This window comes from Camarhynchus parvulus, chromosome 4 (assembly GCF_901933205.1).
Source record: "Camarhynchus parvulus chromosome 4, STF_HiC, whole genome shotgun sequence".
Classification (NCBI taxonomy): Eukaryota; Metazoa; Chordata; class Aves; order Passeriformes; family Thraupidae; genus Camarhynchus; species Camarhynchus parvulus.
In genome coordinates, this window is record NC_044574.1 from 51,869,361 (window position 1) to 51,888,100 (window position 18,740).

Consider the following 18,740-nt stretch of genomic DNA (forward strand, 5'->3'; position numbering starts at 1 on the left):
TCTTCTTGCCCAAAGAAGGCAGAGATTCCTAGTTCCTTAGATATATGATTTGAAATATTGAGTGGGAAGGCACGGCAGCTGAAACTGACTAGAAAATTTTGTAAATCAGCTGGGCTCTTTTAATAGGATGTGCAAAGAACTCCACAGCCCATGGTACAAACACACTCCTAATCACAGTGCTCTTAAGACTTCAGTTTAAATGATGTTACTTTATATTGATTGTTCACTGGCTACAGAAAGTGGCAGGGCCTAGCTGGAAGCCTGATGATTTGGACAAGAAAAGGGTTTGAAAATATTGATTTCCTTAAAAGCTATGAATTAGGGCTTCAGCTTTAATTTGTGTGTTAAGTTCTCTGGTGTCATAAGTGAAGTTGTGTTGATGAACACAGTGGAAAGAATGGTTTAATGAATTCACTTCAGGCCCCTTCCTAACAATTTTGTGAGTGATGATTCAACTGCCCTTTGCCCATGGGCAGCAGCAAATTCAGTCAGTATTTCGAATTATCCATGGAAACGTTCAGGTTATCCGAGTCTCCCTATCCTCTCACTACAAACCATCTGCTCAAAGAGTGACTCAAGTGATTCCCAGCACCTGCTGACAGTCAAGCCCTAGCTCCAATAAGCAAGATGCAAACCAGCCAGCATTTGAATTGTCTTCCACAACTGTGAACATAAATATGCTTTTAAAACAATTTACAAATACACAAGTCCAACAGTTGTCAAACAGGAAATTATGATTGCATTTAATGAATAGCATAGATTTGGACCTTTTCCCCTGAATGCGTATCAAAAGGCAAAATAGGAATTTAGGGGTAAGGGAGGACGTGGGAAAAAAAAAAGTTCTAGACTCAGTTGACTCAGCCGCTACTTATTAGGTTAGCTGGGTTACTAATTATTAGTATATTACTAAAATACTTCCCTACCATACTAGATCATTGAGTTTCTCATTCAAATTGCAATCTGTAAGATGCTTAAAGATTCTTTACTGAAAAGCAATATACACCAGTAAAGATACTTTAACCAAATAATAGTTGACTGTATGACTAATAGAATTCTTTTCTGCTTTTCTCCCCCTTTTTACAGCAAAACACTTTTTCCCCCCATTAAATACATTGAAGAGAATTAAGGAAAAAAATGAGACACCATGGTATCTATGGAAATACTACTTCAAATCTGCATCTCTGGGAAGCAGTCCCTGCACATTCCCCAGAATTATGGTTCCACTCCAGTTATCAAGCAGCTATGACAGTGGAACAACATTGTGCTAATGGAAATGTTGCATTTCCTTTGTTCTACTGCAGCAACAATTGTGATATAATTATGTCTTGCTACTTTCTATGCTACATATATAATTAAGGCTTTGAGGTGACCTAATTGCAGCCTTCCAGTACCTGGAGGGAGCCTACAAGAAAGACGGAGAGAGACTTTTTACAATGACCTGGAGTCACAGGATGGGGGGAAATGTCTTCAAACTGAAAGGGAGTAGGTTTAGATTAGACATTAGAAAGAAAATCATTACTGTGAAGGTGGTGAGACACTGAAACAGGTTGCCCAGAGAAGCTGTGAATGCCCCATCCCTGCAAGTGTTCAAGGAAGGGCTCTGGGCAACCTTATCTAGCAAAAGATGTCCTGCCCATGGCAGTGGGGTTGGAATGAGATGATCTTTCAGCCATTCTGGGATTCCATATGTCTTTATTTCTTGAGAGGTAGTAAAATGAAAAACAGAAAGGAGAGAGGTAAATCCTGACTTCTTTAGCACTCTGGTGTTTAGCTGTTTCAAAAAAAAAAAAGCTACATTGAAATATGTAAACTCATATTCTTTACTTACTAAAGAATCGCACTTTTAGTACAAAACCAAGCTTAAGCTTCACTTGATACTTGATTTACTGATAGTGAGCATCCTTGATTACATATAGATTCTGTCATCTTGTTTCAGAATTGGAAGATGAAAAAAATTAAAAGCTTGTCATTAACATGTCAGATTGGATCAGAGAAGACATCAGTTTGAAGAAGTAAAGGTTCACTTAGTGCTTTTGAGATAGAAAGGCAAATGCACACAATTATGTCAATATTTAGATATAAAGCTGCCAATCTGAATTATAAACATGTATAGCTCTCTACTCACTCAGTTTTTGCAGTGCCAAAATAAAAAAAAAACATCATACGTCTTACATGTTTCTTATGAATGAAACTGACTCCTGAAACAGATTGAAAAAACAGCAGAGGGCATTATTTTGCTCTGTGTGACCTGCATAGAAATTTATATTTATCTTCCTTAGCAGCAGTTCACCTGAGGCCATTGTAGAGCAACATAACCAGAATGAGAAAATCCAAAAAAAAATGACCTAAGGGTGTGATAGCCCTGCTACTGGTGTCACAGAACCAGCTTATCAGCAAAGCCTAGAAATCCCTGAAATGTCCCTAAGCTACTGCTGTAGCAAGCACATCTCATAGACATGGAAAGCAATCTTTCTGTGAGTCATCATCAAGAACAGGGAAAATAAATTCATCTATTCTGAACAGGTCCTGTGAGTGCCTTCATTTTATCCATTTCCAATGTTAAATCAAGTTTCAAAAAGTGCTAGAAGTGATAAAACACAGTCCCACATTATGCAGTTATTAATATGGACATGCAAAAACCAATCAGAGAGACATTTTTACTCAAGTTAACACAGACATGTCCAAATAATTCTCCTTTTACTCAGCTATTATTTTTTCTTGTCTCACTTTGTCCTTCCTGTATTGTTTCTTCCTTATACTACCCCCTTTAAGAAGGTGCAATAGAAAAAGAGCCTCATATGAGGCTTCTACTTGATTTGCAGTTTCTTTTAAAAATGATTAAGCATTTATTTTTCCTTTCCTGATGGACCTTAGTGCAATTAGGCTGCTTTCGCTAGTGTATTTGCTTCCTCATGGCTCCTCACTGGAAAAAATGCTCACAATCAAGGTAGCATGGCAAGATGTGAATAGCAATGGTTGATGGATGTGAATATCACCAGAAAGCCCTGAGTCATGCTGGAAAGCCTAGTGTGCTCTCCCAGAAGTGGCATTAGCCACTTCTCTTGCCTGTCACACAGGCTTATCCCTCGGGCCATCCAGATAGAGGGCAACAAAAGGAATTACTGTGAGAAGACAGATAATTAACAGTAAGAGAAAGATTTGTGGCAAAGAACTGCTCCCATGAGATGGTTTTAGCCTCTCCACAGAGGGCTGCTGCTCTCTGAACTAATCCTGTTTGTGAGATGAAGCTCTACAAGATGCAGTGAGAGTGCTGGTCACTTGACAGGAGAGGGCAAGAGCACTCTCAAAGACCATTTATTCTCTGAAGACCACTTGGTTCAGGTGTTTAGCAAACAGAAACCCGTGTATAGCAGAGTTACATTCAGAGTATTTTGACTAGAAAAAGTGCATGGACCAATTGTGTCCCTAATCCAAGTCTTGACAATCAAAGGAGTGGAGGCTTGAATTTGTTTCCAAATCCAAATTAAAGATCACTTACTATGTTCTGCTGATTCCAGCTCCTATTTTAGCAGCCAATAGAAACCTTGTTTTCAAAGCTGGAGCAGAGTGAACTAGGCACAATGTCATGTCTCTGAAGCCAGCTGTTGGCCCAGGGCATGTACTTGGCACAGCTGGGCTCCTGCCCTGCCATCCAACTCCAGCGAGCTGCTGCAAACAAGATCAGCCTGGGACTGCTCTCCCTGATACCAGGACCTGCACCAGAGACTGCTGCATGCTGAAGATGGTTAATGTAAGCAGTGAATATTGATCTTGAGCACAGAATTCATGTGGTTGCTACAGCAACTGCTATTTCACGTGGCACATCTTCTGGAGTGGCCAAAGACACCTTTTTCTCAATGAGATGATCTCTACAACTACCTGGAAGGGGGCTGTAATGAGGTGGGGATTGATCTCCCCAGCAACAAGAAATAGGACAGGAGGAAATGGCCTCAAGTTGTGCCAGGAGATCCTAGCAAAACTTCATTCACTGAAATGGTGGCCAAACATTGGAACAGGCAGCCCAGAGAAGCGGCTGAGTCACCCTCCCTGGAGGTATTGAAAGGACAAGTAGACGTGGCACTTCGGGACCTGATTTATTGATTGACTTGGCAGTGCTGGATAGCAGTTGGACTTGATGATCTTAAAGGTCTTTCCCAAGCTAAATGGCTTGGTATGATTCTGTGCACTCAAAAAGAGAAGGCAGCTATTTTCCATCACCCTTGAGTGAGACTTGGCTCTTGTAGAACTCATTCCTGGCTGACACACTAACAGGCAAAGAGTACTCCCACTCTTTCTGGAATTCCTCCACTTGTTGGCCAGACTATCATATACAACTTGGTTGGGAAAACAAGGAAATGCTGTGTCTCAAACAGGTTAGGCCTTTAATTTAAAACTATTCTCAGCTCCTTTAGTTCCCCTGATGAAGTTGCCAAGCGGATGGAAATGCGAGTTCTGGGGGCAGAACACAGCTCACAGTAAATAAATAAGAAAGCAGCCTTTCAAGAGCAGCTTGCACTTGGTCAGGGGTAGATGGACACTGGCTGCTCACCCAGAGGTTCTTTTGCCTTAAGAGGGACAGAGAAAGGGAGAGAAGGACACAGTGTACCTTTACTGCTAATTAATTATGTAGGGGTAAGGAAGATGAAAAATTATACACTGCCACAGTATAGGGAAAACATGAGCTTTGAATTCCAAATGCAGTTCCATGAACCCTTCATACACTGTAGATGTGCAGAAAGATTTCATATCCATGAAGACTGATTTACAGCCAAATCATAGCAGGCTGGTAAATCTGTTGCTCTTGAGACATGGATTTACAGATCTGGGTGGTCACCACCTTCAGTGGGCTATTCCTTTGAATCCCTGCCTGCCAATGGAACAAGAGTGCCATATGTATTTTTCCTTGGAGCCATTTGGGTTGTTAGAGGAGTTCTGCCATACCAATCATCCATTGCAAATACATAAAAAACATTCCAGGCCTACTTCCATTTCCAGACCATCTAGAATTAAGACCCCTCCAGTCTGTGTTATGCAGTGGTCTGATGAGCACTGTAGAGAGCAGGGTGCAGTGGAATATCAGATTTAGAGGCAAAAGGAAAGGTTAAAAATAAATCAATGGGTCATTGTGTTGTTATGCCGCAAAATTAGATGACAGATTTTTAGTTGCCAAGGTTTAGAAGGTGATGGAAAATCTACTTTTCTAGCTGTGTCCAGCTTCCAGCTTCATAAGGACACAGGGAGATGGCAAAGGAAGTTTGTGATTACAGTATAGGTATATGAAAGGTGATATGAGTACAGAATGAGTAGCTGGGTTTTCCATTCCAACAGGCTTCCTGCTGCTCAGGAAGGCAGAATAGGTTAAACCTATCAATAATTTTTAACCCATGGCAGATAATATTTTCTTTTTTTTTTCTAAAAATATTATTTTCTCTTCTTTTATTGAAAGACCTAAGTCCTGCACCTTACCACAGTTCTCCTTGCTGTTAGCTGTGCTTATGATTTAAATTCCGCCTGCACGTTTGGAAAAACACTTCTAGAGCCAATGTCTAAGTTATTTACATGAATATCTTCAAGGAAGCACAACAAATGTAGGACTCTACAGCTGTAAAAGCTACCACCACATGTTAATTAAGAGCAAATAAAATATGTATATTCACAGTACAAATGAGGCACCAGCAGAATAAAGTCTGTCTAGTCTTTTCTCTCTCAGTGGGAGAAACTCCAAACAGAAGAGATGCAAGGAGTGGGCAAAAAGAAAAAAGGAAAACATTGCATATGCATTTGGTTCAATTTATTTATAATACTGAACAATTAATGTCAAATCAAGTAGACTAAATGGCTTATTAATTACAGAATAGATAATGATGTATTACTCTTGATCCATACATCTACATAATGTGTTGTTATTATATATCAATAAAACATTTTCTGTTGATTATATTCTTCATGTACTCATCACACCAACATTTTTCTAAATGCTATACATTATTTATGTAATGTATCACTAATTACTGCAACACCAATTTTTCCTCTTTTGAACAGCCTCCTCAACTCATTTGTGTCAGGACTTGCCAAACTAATTAGGATGCTGTGCATCCCATTATTTGACTACATTTAGATTTTACTTTGGTTGAAAAAAAAGAGATTGCCATGCTTCTTAAACAGTTACTAACAAGTTTAATTTCCAACTTTTTAAGTGCTATCCAATGCACACCATCCAAGTGCTGGCAAAGTGCAAGAAACAAAGTGTTATCAATTACCTGTAAAAAAGGTTACTGGCCGATGCAAACAGAATATAACATGTATTTCTTAACTTTATCACACATTATGACTGAGTAAATCATTAGTGACCTTACCTTAAACACCAGTTCTCCTATCAGGCCATTCCACGACCCATCATCCTGAGGACTCCCATACTTGTGATCCGGTGCTACATAAATTTCGTATTTAAAGCCGAGGTAAGTGGCCAAGGCTTCCAACACGTCTATTGAGAAGCCCTGATACTTCTTTGGTTTTCCCAGAACATTTTCAGACACCATGACAAAGGGCTCTTCCTAAAAAAAAACAAAACAAAACAAAACAAAACAAACAAAACAAAACAAAACAAAAACCAAAGGAGGAATCTGTTAAAAAAGCAATTATATGCCATGTTTGGGTGGTGGGGTTTTTTTAAACTAAAGAAGGAACTTTTAAAATATTATTTATACAAAACTTTCCTAAATAACTTGTTAGCAGTGCCCCTTACAATCTGTGATATGCTATTTTGTTTTGGATTTCCTTCAACAGAGAAATTTTGTTTTCTATTATATATTGCAGAAGTAGATTTTCTGCTGAAACATTTCAACTGAATGCTTTTTAGCAATGCCTGCTGACCATACTTATGGTCAGCATGACAGACATACACTCCATGTCTGGCCATAAATATAGAGGATTCTACAGCACTGCCATTTTCCACTAGCTGGGCAAATGCTGTACCTAATACAGCCACAAATTCATGTTGTAAGGAAAGAAAAACATGGCAAAACTGAAACATGTGTTGCTCTTGTCCTTCTGCTGTAACCTGAATATAGGCCAGTTAAATTTAAATAGTTCTATCCAAAGAAACTCCATTTGATTAGTTTAGGGACAATCAATTACAGGACTTCAGGCTGTCTATGAGAATGATTGGTGAATACTCATCTAAAAGATGACCATCATAACAGAGAGAAATAGATACCAAAAGCTGATACTGAAAGGTCAGATTTCCAACAATATGCTTTTCTTACTTGTCCAAAGACTTGTAATAGCTTTCTCTATTTTGTTATTAAATTGTCCCTGCTCTGTTAGTCTTCCTGTTGCACAATTAACTTCTAGACATACGCCTGCACTTTTTTTTCCAAAAGGATACAAAAACCCAGATCATATTTCTAAAGACAAAAAATATATATTTGCCATAGATGGATTTCACTTAGACTTCTTCTTTATTTTCTCTGAAAACATCTGTCTGATCTAAGTACAGCAAAATATTAAATCATTCCCCAAAGCAATAAGGTGCTGTAACACATAGATAGTTTTTTAAATATGCTACATGGTTTTCATTTAATTCATTACTTAGTGCTGTAATTTTGTATAAGGTTAACAGAAACATCTATTCGAAGGTGCAAAAAAGTTAGTTCTGACTTGTCATAGCTTGGCCAGGACAAGCCCATGAAACCACTCCCTGACCACTTTGTTCTGGTCTGCAAAACTGACAAGTAGACGGAAGAAAACAGAATTGATTTGTTGCAGTGTTTGTGGTCCAAACTTTCATTATACATACAGCGGCATTGTTCTTTATTATTCTGCTACTTACATCTCTAAATTACTTTGAAGCCAGAGTATTTTTACTAGTTTTTTTTCACTAATCCTATACCTCACTAATATTTTTATCTTGCTGGAATGTCCCTCTATATGAACAGGTGTCGCTGAATTGCAGGCAGGATGTTTTTGAAATAAGAAAGCATCTTTTGTAAATGCTTGAGCAAATATTCTCAAGGACAGCCACATGCTGAGGATGCTGCCAAAGAAGAAAACATGCAACCAGACTGCACTGGCAGGATGTTCTTTTCTGACTCCAGGAAAAAACCCAACCCCAAACCCAAACCAAACGGAAAATGGGTGAAGTGTCTCAAGTTGTGTCAAGTTATTATTTCTAGTTTTCAGATAGAATTTCTTTCTTCCATAGTATCCAAGACCAGTGAAATTGACTAAAATTGGAGGAGAGAAAGTAAAATGAATTTTTCAAGTACTTTTCAAGTGCCCAGGTACCAGGAACATTGAGACTAAGTTGATGAAAGCCTCTTTTAAAATGAGAGCACAAATGTGAACTCAGGTTTGCTGATCACCTTAATGACAGATTGCATAATACAGACTCAAAATTACAGGGAAAATGTTTCTGCAACAAATAAAAATGGTAGTTCATCAATCTAAACACACTATGCACAAAATTATAAATATTTATGTGTACAAAGGATGTTTTAGAAGTTGATAATTTTCATATTAGAAAGGATTAATTTTTATCACTAAATTGTTTAGAAAATAGTTGCTCATAAACTGATTTTCTATCCAGTTGCTCACTGTAGTGATTTAATATGCTGTTTAAAATGCAGTTTGTCACAGCTAATATCTTTATTAGGAATTAATAGTCCTTTATTAAGCAATATAATGCTGTTTGCTGTTGAGAGATTTACAAAAACCCCAATGTCCAGTGTCCTATATATATGTAATGAAATATAAATAGTCAATCAGCTTTATGCAAAGCAACTAACATTTTGCAATTTTTGTTGAAGTCTGGACAAGCAAACCCTTTAATCACATTCCAAACAAAACAAAACCAATCTTCTGCCATGACGCTTTTTTGTGCAATTGTTTACATTTCTGAGAATGCATTGAAAGAGGACAAAACTATTTGTCTTGATATTTTTCCCCTCATAAATGCTGCAGCCTGAACTATGTCAGTTGTTATTTTCTTTTTTTTTTTTTTTCACTGAGAGGGTGTTATGGGACCTGTGGAAAGCTGCATACATCCCTACAACATGGATGTTAAAATGATTGTCTCCATCCTTGAGAAAGTTGAACTTGCAGAAAAAAATAAACATAGCAAAACAACAAGGACATTGATGAGCTTGCAGAAAGCAGGTGTGAAAATGTGGTGAGCTAACTGATGATTTTGGAGGTGGGAAAATTCTCCAGGATGATGAAGGCTCCATTTGACCCCAATAAATTCAGGAAAATCCTGATAACACTTTCTCTCCAAAGCAAGGGTTAATTCAGACTATTTAAGAAAGTCTTTATCAGAGAATCCATACAATTGTCAGTCTTGGAGATGCTCAAAATTCCCCTGGACAGCGTTCCAACAACCTGCTCTAACATTTACCCTGCTCCACACAGCTGCCACCCAAGGGTCCCTTCAGACCTAAATTGTTCCAGAATACAGTGAAGTGATCCAAGGAAGGTCACTGCTCCTGCTTCTCCTTTTCTTCCTCTTGGAGACACCTCTCTGGGGGATTTATGAGCCTCTATGGGGCAAGAGCAGCCTTCACAGCCTGTAAAGCCAGGGAGGTCTGGAGAAGCAAACAAGTCACAACATTCATGACAGAGGAGAAAAACAAAAGAAAATGAATGGGTTGCACAACCTTAACTTCTTGTTTTTGCAAGGTTGATGATCTGCCTCACTGAACCACATGGACATCCAATATATTTAGGGGATGGTTTTTCATCCAACCTCCATGGAAGTCCTTTAAGAGAGGAGTTATTTTCATTCCACTTTACCTTCAACATTCTCCCTTCTTGGATGTCAACTGAATGCAGAACTACTAAGTCTGTGATAAGGGCTCCTTCTCAAAAATAGCTCCACAGTTATTACGGCCTGGCTTCTTCTTGGGATCAAAGCTGTGCTGCCCTGACCCACAGCAGGATGGGTTTAAGACTTGGTGGATTTTACACAGCACTGTGGGTTAACCGTGGTGGACAGCTAAGCACCACACAGCCAAAACCACCTGCAGCAAAGTGAAAGTCAGCAGCAAACAGGTGAAGATTATACTGGGTGAAGCTGTGGATATTGCTTTTTATGGCTGTAGGAAGACAAAGTCTGGCTTCAGAGGTGATTATGTCCCCCAAGCAAGAGAAACTGCAAAATGCTAGACTGGCACAGCTTAGGAACAGTAAAGTTGAACTCAAGATTAAGGCAACATGGTATAAAAGAGAGAAAGCATTGGGAAGATGACATAATAGTACAAGTATTTGGGGAAGAAGCTCGAGAAAATGCTTGCCCCATTCATTTCCCTATTATCACACGTTTTAAGGAAGAAGGCACAAACTAAGACTGATAGAGGTTAACCATATGCTTAATATTAAGACTGATGTAATTTGACATTCCCAGCATCCCTGGAAACTGATGTGAGATGGCATGGCATAACATAACCTGTGGGTCCTAACCATGTTCCCTCCTGGGTACTGCAAAAATTAACCTTGTCCTGGTCAGAACCAGGGCAATTTGCTAAATGCTTCAAGAGTCTAAGACTTAAAAGTACAAAATACAGTTCTTATTTACTCTGATGAAATTCTCAGACATTTCAATAATTTTGATAAAATATCTGTTCTGAAGCAATCTTTTTACATTCTTTACTATACCCCCTAATAAAGCTAAAAATAGGAAAGGAGAGAAAAGCTGTTGGGCACAGAAGACCTTCACGCTTGGAAACAGAAGGAACAATACTCAAGCTAAATAGCAGAAAAGAGCAATTAGGCTGAGTTTAACTTGGTTGTGTTAATTAATTAGACAATCAAAGAGAAACATCTGTTTGTAGCTGTGCTACAGATGTGGATGATAAAGCCAAGCAATAAATTCCAGCCTTAGAGGAGGCATGGAGGGAGAATGAGAGAATGATTGCTTTTCAAAAGTTCAGTTTCCTAAACCCAGAGTCTCTATTTGGGATGATTTTTAGCCAGTGACTTTAATAGCAACTTTAAATTCCAAGCTTTGATAATAATCTTTTAGTTCCTCAATGAAAATCGAATTTTAAAGATCCGGTATTTTTGTAAAGAAGCTCTAATTTTGGACAAATTGCATAAAATGTTATTGAAAGAAGAAAAGTTTCATTCAGATCTTAAACCCAGCACTCTAATTAAATACATGAGAGGAAGAAAAAGTTGTGTTCAGTGGGCTGTTTACAAGGAAGTAGTGGTCTTAGCTCAGCTGTTCATAATTTTACCTGCTCCCACCACCTCATTAGGAGATCACTGGACAATAAGATAGATTTTCTCTCCAATTAAAAGTGTGGATTCTGTGGCTTTGAGACTTATTTCAGGATAGAAATTATACGGAGCTATGCTACACTGCTCTGCTGCACTTATGTGTGAAGGTCTTTTGCTTGTTCTAAATATAAAAATGCTAAAAAGCTAGGATGTACTTTACAAATGAAAAAGCAAAAGCAAACCAGAAAGCTTTGAATTATTTTCCTGGTCAGCTAAATCCTCTTTACCCGTTAGCATGGACAGAAACTTCCTAGCAAGGGCACTATATAGAAAATATTGGGCAAAAAATGGCTTTTGAGGCTAGAGAAGCTAATCACTAAGGGATTTACAACACAAATTGGAGCTTTATGGGAGCTGGAGGGGTTTAGCCTGGAGAAAAGAAGGCTCGGGAGGACGTAATTGCTCTCTACAAGCGTGTGAAGGGAGGTCATGGCAAGGTGCTAATTGGCCTCTTCTCCCAAGAAACAAACTATAGGATGAGAGAAAATGGCCTCAAGTTGTGCCAGGGGTGAATTACTTTGGATATCAGCAAAAAAAAAAAATCTCTTCACTGAAAGGGTTGTGAAGCTTTGGAGCAGGCTGCCCAGGGGAGTGGTGCAGTCACCATCCCTGGAGACATTAGCAGATGTTAGAGACATGTGGCACTTTGGGACACGGTTTAGTGGTGGGCTTGGCAGAGCTGGGTTAATGGTTGGACTTGATGATATTAAAGGTCTTTTCCAATGTAAACAATTCCGTGAAGAGAGTTTTGAAATTAGGTAATTAATTATATGTGTGGTTAGAATTCATAAAGCATATGAAAATGACCTCCGTGTCTACTCATCAAAAATTTCTGAACACACTGGAATATAATACTTTCATAGTGACACTCCATTCAATAGGACTCTACATTCAATAAATTTTCCCTCTTTTTCCACTGAAAGTAGTGAGAGAAAAAGAAAGAAAAGAAAAAAAGAAACCCATAAATGAAACTCAGCTGTGGGCAAGACTGTCAATGTGTGCTTGACACTGACTCTAGAAACAGTGGACAGGCACATTAAATGATTCCCATAGCCCAGGCTGATCCTTGGCAATCTCATGAAGCAAATATTCACTGTGACACTTTAAAAACACCCATTCCCCTGCAAATGCTAAGAAACTGCTGCCCAAACTGAAATTCACACTTATTACTAGATTTCTCAACTTCCTTCCAATGGCTGCTGGATGACCAAGCACAGCCATTATAACCAACAAGAAACACTAAGTCTGATAACCTAGAACCGAAATATTTTCAAGCACAAGATGCTACTGTCTTGTTGCTAGGCAAAATCACTTTTTCCTTGACTGAAAAAATAATGAATGGCCCCCTTTTATAGGTTAGTATTTTGCATTTCCTTCCCCAGAAGATTTTAGTGAAATATGCAGTCCCAAATACTTAATTTCCTCAACCACTTTATTGATTGCTGTTTTGGGGATTTTATTTGGCTACGAACAGCACAGCAGCTTGTTATTTTAATCGAACAACAATGTACATTATTCATGTTAGAATCAATGACCAAAATTTAATTGAAACATTTCATTCTTTCATTACAGAAATTCTCCCACTATCAACAGTAATAAAATTGCTGCAAAACATAACACAGTCCCCACCCTTTAATAAAACTAATACATAGATGAAGGATTGAAATCTACAAGATCTTGGATAAGTAAATATTGTGCCAATGGGCTGTGTAACTGCATTGGCACTGAAAGCCACCATTCTCTGATCCTGTACTTTTCAAACAGATTGATTAGAAAGTCAGTTGTACTAGCAGAAAAGTCACCTTTGCTACAGCAAAAAATTCATTCACATCCCAGAAACTGAGCACAATATTAAGTGGATTTTACATTTAGCTTGTTCTTATCCATGTGTGTAGTCTGTCTCTCTTTTGATCTGTTTATTGTCATCAATTAGACATGAAATTTGTCTTTTAGTTACAGTACTTTAAAGAGTATTTTTCCCTCTTGAGTGAAATGGTAACTTCCAAATTTATTATGATTTTTAGCTTAGTCCTATTTACAAGAAATGAACAAAGAATATTAGCCCCTCTTCCTCCCATTTCTCAGCAATGGGACTAAAACTCCTTTCTATGGCAATGGTCTATTAGAATGCTGCCAAGCTTTGTGTATTGATTTTAATCCACAATAACTTAATGCAGGTAACAGCTCTTTCTGAACCGTATGACAGGAATATGGATTGAGATTGGAATTGATTGGAGCGCTTCAGAGTGTGTCTAAAGAGTCCAATGGTGGCTTTAATGCAGATAGTTCAGATACCTGAATTAGCACAAGTGTGGTATGGGTGCATTAACCTGCTGGCAGCTACACTGTGCTCCCTCCAGCAGCCTTGCAAGGGCTCCTGTTCATAAGGAGCTGTGCCACGCAGCTCACCTCCTTTTCCACCTTGTGTAGTGAGGAAAGATAATTACAGCCAGAGTAAGAGCCTCTTTCTGTTTCAAAGTCAAATTTCTGTGAACTGTGTGAATTGCTCTGGAATGCAAATGTGCCCACAGAGCAGATGGGAAAGGGTCAGGGAGGAGATAAAAGCCCTGAGAGGTAGCCCTTGACACAGAGATGAGTTAGGCTGGTCCTACCAGGCTTGGCACTGCACCTTCCTTGCTGTCAAGTTGTGGCCCCAACCAGGTCCCAAAACATTTGAATTGCTTGACAACCCACTTTATCTAGTATATAGTACCTGCTACTTTAGAAAAATGGGTTAAAAATAACAATAATTGGGAAAAAAAAAGGTGCTGGGTTTCCCAGCAGGCTGTGAGATTAAAGCTTGTCAAATGAATGATCCCAGTAGTGAATAACGGTAAGGTTTATGACCTGTTTTAATACAAGCCAGGTAGCTCAAAGGGACATAAAACAGCTATTAAAAAACGCCTGTGCCCAGTCAGTAGCAATTTAAACTTGGCCCTTGTACAGGTGTGGTTGTTGCAAGAGGAATATAAAGACAGGTTCTGCTTCTGTCAAGGAATATTAGTTTCTGTTTTTCTAATAATGACTTGAATTGTTACTATTTTGGGTACTACTGCACTCCAATATACCAATACATATATAAACATATATATATATACAGTATAATGCATGCCTCAATTAAAATTATTTTTCTTAAAAGATTGTGGATACTAGGGCAGAGATAGAGCTGCCTGGTGGAATGAAGAGATTTTACAGAAGTCCACAGTATTCAGATATGAAAATGGGGGAATGGGATCAGGGCTGCATGAGAAAAGTGATCACCAAAAATATTGGGAGAAATTATAAGAAGAATTATCTGTGAGACTATTGCACACTATTATAAAATATTTATTCAATATTTAATGAGGTATCCTGCACATAATCTGTCCTGAGGTTGATCTTTATTGTACAGTCATTCACTGATGCTTCTGCACTGACATTTTTAATGCTTTATCACTTCTAACTGTTTGTTCCTCTGCATATGCTTAAACACTGTCTTATTTCATCTTCATTATGCCTGTCCTTTCCCCAGTCACTCTGAAAGTTACTCCAGCTTTGGAAAGAAATTTTTTTTTAAACTTCATTTAAGCCAGTATTGGAATTCAAATCCCAAAGACGGTTTCAGCTTTTAAAATCAGGCCTTAGCTTCATATCTTATGTTTCATCTCTGAATGGTAAATTCAATAGAAAAAGGGACTGAAGATGCAGACCTCCTGCCAGCTCAATGTCCCTAAAGACATTGTCTGCTTTCAAATTTCTTTCTTTTCTAATCTGGGCAACAAATGCTCATGAATTAAATACCAACCACTGAGAATTAAACTAGTCCGCATACGATAACATTTTCCACGATGCAAATGATGTTTCTTAATTATTTTTTCTTTCTATGTTATCTACCCTTTTGCCAGCCCTTTCACTACATCATGTCCCACAGTGCCCACCTGCAGCCCAGGGTGACCAACCTGCAGCTCTGTGCAGGTAACCTGGGTAATAACTCTTGAGACACTGTGCACAGGGATGTATGGCAAAGCATAATTCAGCATGGCTTGCTGTTATCTGTCTTTCTTTTATCCTGCCTGCCTTCTCAGGACCCTCCAGATATGAAAATACATTCCTGTTTGGGAGCTGTTTCGAATTTTCATGTAGAGCCACAAGTATCTTTTGCACCATTAGGATACTATATCTTATGCACTTTCAGGAAAGGCTCTGTACTTTTCAGTCAAGGTTTTAATGCTTTAAAACAGAGAAATTCAAACTTTTTCCTTTTTTGAACAACAGGGGCTTTTAAGAAAATACAATTTTACAAATACCTGCTTGCCTGTTCATCATCAAATGGACCAAATCTCATTACATTTCCAATGTCTTAATATTCATATGAATAATTCAGTAATTGTTGTGGCTAATGCAAAGATATTATGAGAGTATCTGCAGCATTTTAGGTCTTTTTTAATAAAACTGAATAACCGAAAAAGAGAAGAAATTGAGACAGCCAAAATGGATATTTAGCTAAATTTTTTCTTGGGCAATTGTTCATTCAAGACACACTGAATTTGTTTGGAACAGCTATGCTGACCCTTTATTGAGCTACATTTCAGAAACTCAGAATACATTTCAGAAATTCACCAGCAAGTGACTTGAACTTACGAGCAACTTGTCAAACACAAAGTTCAGACTTCAGCTTCATGTATGGAAGCAGTCCAAGACAGAGATATCTGATATTTAAGTTAGACGAAATAAGCCTTTTAGTAAAGTGTAGAAAGTGTGGTACTAGTCCAACTCAGATTAAAACATTGAATTGCATAGACAAACATGACCATAGTTCTCCTCAGAATAAACCAGAAAGAAATATTTCTTGTTGCTATTTATGCAAAGGAGAGCATTCACATGTACTGCAGAAGAGCCAGGATTCTCTGCCAAGTGAAACCAGATGATTTCCAGTTTGGGGCTATGCTGTACTGTATTCTGCCATATTCACAGAGATTTGGGTTAAGGTCTGCAGATACATAGCTCATAATTATTACATTTACTTAGGGAAATGAATTAGTAGGTGGATGTGGATGATGGGAATTGTTCAGCATTTGCTTTTTGAAACACCGAAGAAATAAATCACAATCATTTATAATTTTCAGACTCTAGAAGGTTTAATTTCATTAATATAACGCAATATAAACCCAGGTGTTGCAATTTGCTATCCTCTCAAATTCTACTGCAATTTTAAAAAAATGCCTTTTTTAACCTGAAGGCATAACAAAATGAAATTGGAAGAGGAGAAGGGGTGCTACCTAAAAAGGCATGAGAGATTTGAACTTTTAACAAAGCCAATTTACAAATTAGTGTAAACTTCTCAACTCTCAATGAAAAAGAAACCTATTAATATTCAAAGGGATTAATATTTAATTTTAACACGTTTCCCTGGATCAAGATAATTCTGTTAGAAATGGCAGAATTAATAACAATAACTAATAATTCACAGTTGGTATAAATTCTTTACTTTTAACAGAAATGTACTGACTAAATTGAAGAACTGGGAGAGAGATGGAAGAGAAAATAGAGTAAAGATCACCACTAAAATAAAGTTAATTGGTGAAATCCCTCCTGCTCTCACATCCAAGGTAAGAATCACACATTTTCATCATACAGGTTAATTACAAATCTCCAGTATTGTCTTACCCAGATGTAAAACTAGTGAAGAGACTGAAATGCCCTGTGCTGGGTTGAACTTTAAATTTCTGTCTTTGCTTTTATAATTACTGTAGAATCCTACCAGCATAGGTAATTATTTTTGTGTATCTTTGCAAGTTGATATATACCCATGCTATAATAACATGAAAGAAGCAGCTCTCTGTCAAGGTAACAAAGATAACTGGGGATAAAGCAGGAACAGTGGGGAGAGAGGGAAGAACTACTACTAAAAACAATGCTAATATTCTAATTCAAATTTATTTGTCTAGGAAAAATCCACAGATCATTTTTGTCAACAGATAATTATACTGAACCAATTAATAGGAGCATCAGGCAAAACAGAGCCACTGCCACCATGATGCTATTATGATGAACATGCAGTTAAAGTATAATCTTCCCCCTCTCTGTTACTCCTTTCTTTTTTCTTTTTTTTTCCCTCTGTGCATTCATTCCTCCTTGGCTGGCTTTTACTGTTGTTTAGTTTGGCTTTGGGTTCTTTTTTAGGTTTGTGGGGTTTTTTTGCTTGTGGTTGTTTGGTTTGTTTTGTCTTGTAGATACTACCACAGGAAGTTCTCTAATGCACTAAGAGCCAGAACAGAATGTTCACCCTGACAGGTAAAGGTGTCTAAATACCCATAAAATAATGGGAGGGGTATGAAACTGCTCTGTGGCACTGACATGCTCTGGTGATTTCAGTTTCCACCCCTGACCCTTTATCATGCATTGCCAGCAATGCAAACCCTGAAAACTCCTCATCTTGCTGTTTATAAAAAAGTGCTGGGCCTTTAGACAATGAACTCAAACACAAGTAGAGAGCAGCAAGAGAGAAATAGCTCAATCTAACCTTGACAGTTCTGCAGCCCTGGATCAGCTTTGTATTTGGGCATTGGTCCAAAGAGAGCTATATGTCTCATATTATTTTCTTTATTTTTTTCCGCACTATTAAAAACTTCACCTCAAGCTAGGTTTATGGCAGGGAATACACTGGCCTCATAACACGAATTCCTATCCTGGTAGACATTGTCTATTCAGCTTTAAACCAATAATTTTTCTTAATGTAAGATGTGCACACAGGGGAAGAACCTGGCTGACAAAAAGCCAGGATGGGACAGTGGATGTTTTACCAAACTAACATTACTGGACCTAAGCTGACCTTGAATATTTTCTGAGTGTGACAATTTGTGTTAGACTGCACACAATTTGCCAAGGTGATTGGAATTGAATTATTTAGAGCTTCAGCTAGGTAGCTTGAGCTAACAGTTGAAGCTTGCCCTTTATCAGCTCACATGCTTGTGTTACCTAATTTAGAACATGCCTATGCAAGAAACAGGTTCTAATGTGTTTGATTCAGTCTGAAGAGTGCTGTACTGATAAACGATTTTATTTTGTGGAAAATTATCAATCTTTCTGGTTTTTTTGTGACCAGCTTAAATCAGAGCCTCTAACACCAACTACTTTCTTGGTAAAACCATGCACTTAGTAAAAAGATGTGGCAAAAGGAAGAAAATGCATTCCTGCTAGTGCAGAAGGATGAGCATCTGCTTACCAGCACAGTCACCACACGCAGAACCACTCCTCTCATGTTGTTCTCCAGCTTTCTGTCTGTTAGTGACCCATTCAGACCAGTTACAGGATTCCAGCAGCCAAGCTAAAAGAGAAAACAAAAATCATTTTCTCATTGCCCATAAAACTGTGCTAGTGATTCCTGCTAGGTGTCTTTAAGCAGGAACATATGAAATAGACAGAATACCTTCTGGACTCAGTGGGATGGAAACTCAGGGAATGGCTTGTGCACAGATTCATCTTGA

The 18,740-nt window shown here is 38.1% G+C and overlaps 1 protein-coding gene across 1 annotated transcript in view; it reads right to left on the reverse strand.

The window, feature by feature from the left end:
- GRID2 (glutamate ionotropic receptor delta type subunit 2) overlaps positions 1 to 18,740 on the reverse strand; it is a 669,086-nt gene that overhangs the window by 119,762 nt on the left and 530,584 nt on the right. The window contains exons 9-10 of the mRNA XM_030948215.1: positions 18,479 to 18,580; positions 6,357 to 6,554 (exon numbers count right to left, since the gene is read on the reverse strand). Of these exons, the coding sequence (XP_030804075.1) occupies positions 6,357 to 6,554; positions 18,479 to 18,580 (300 nt within the window). The remainder of the gene's footprint in view (positions 1 to 6,356; positions 6,555 to 18,478; positions 18,581 to 18,740) is intronic.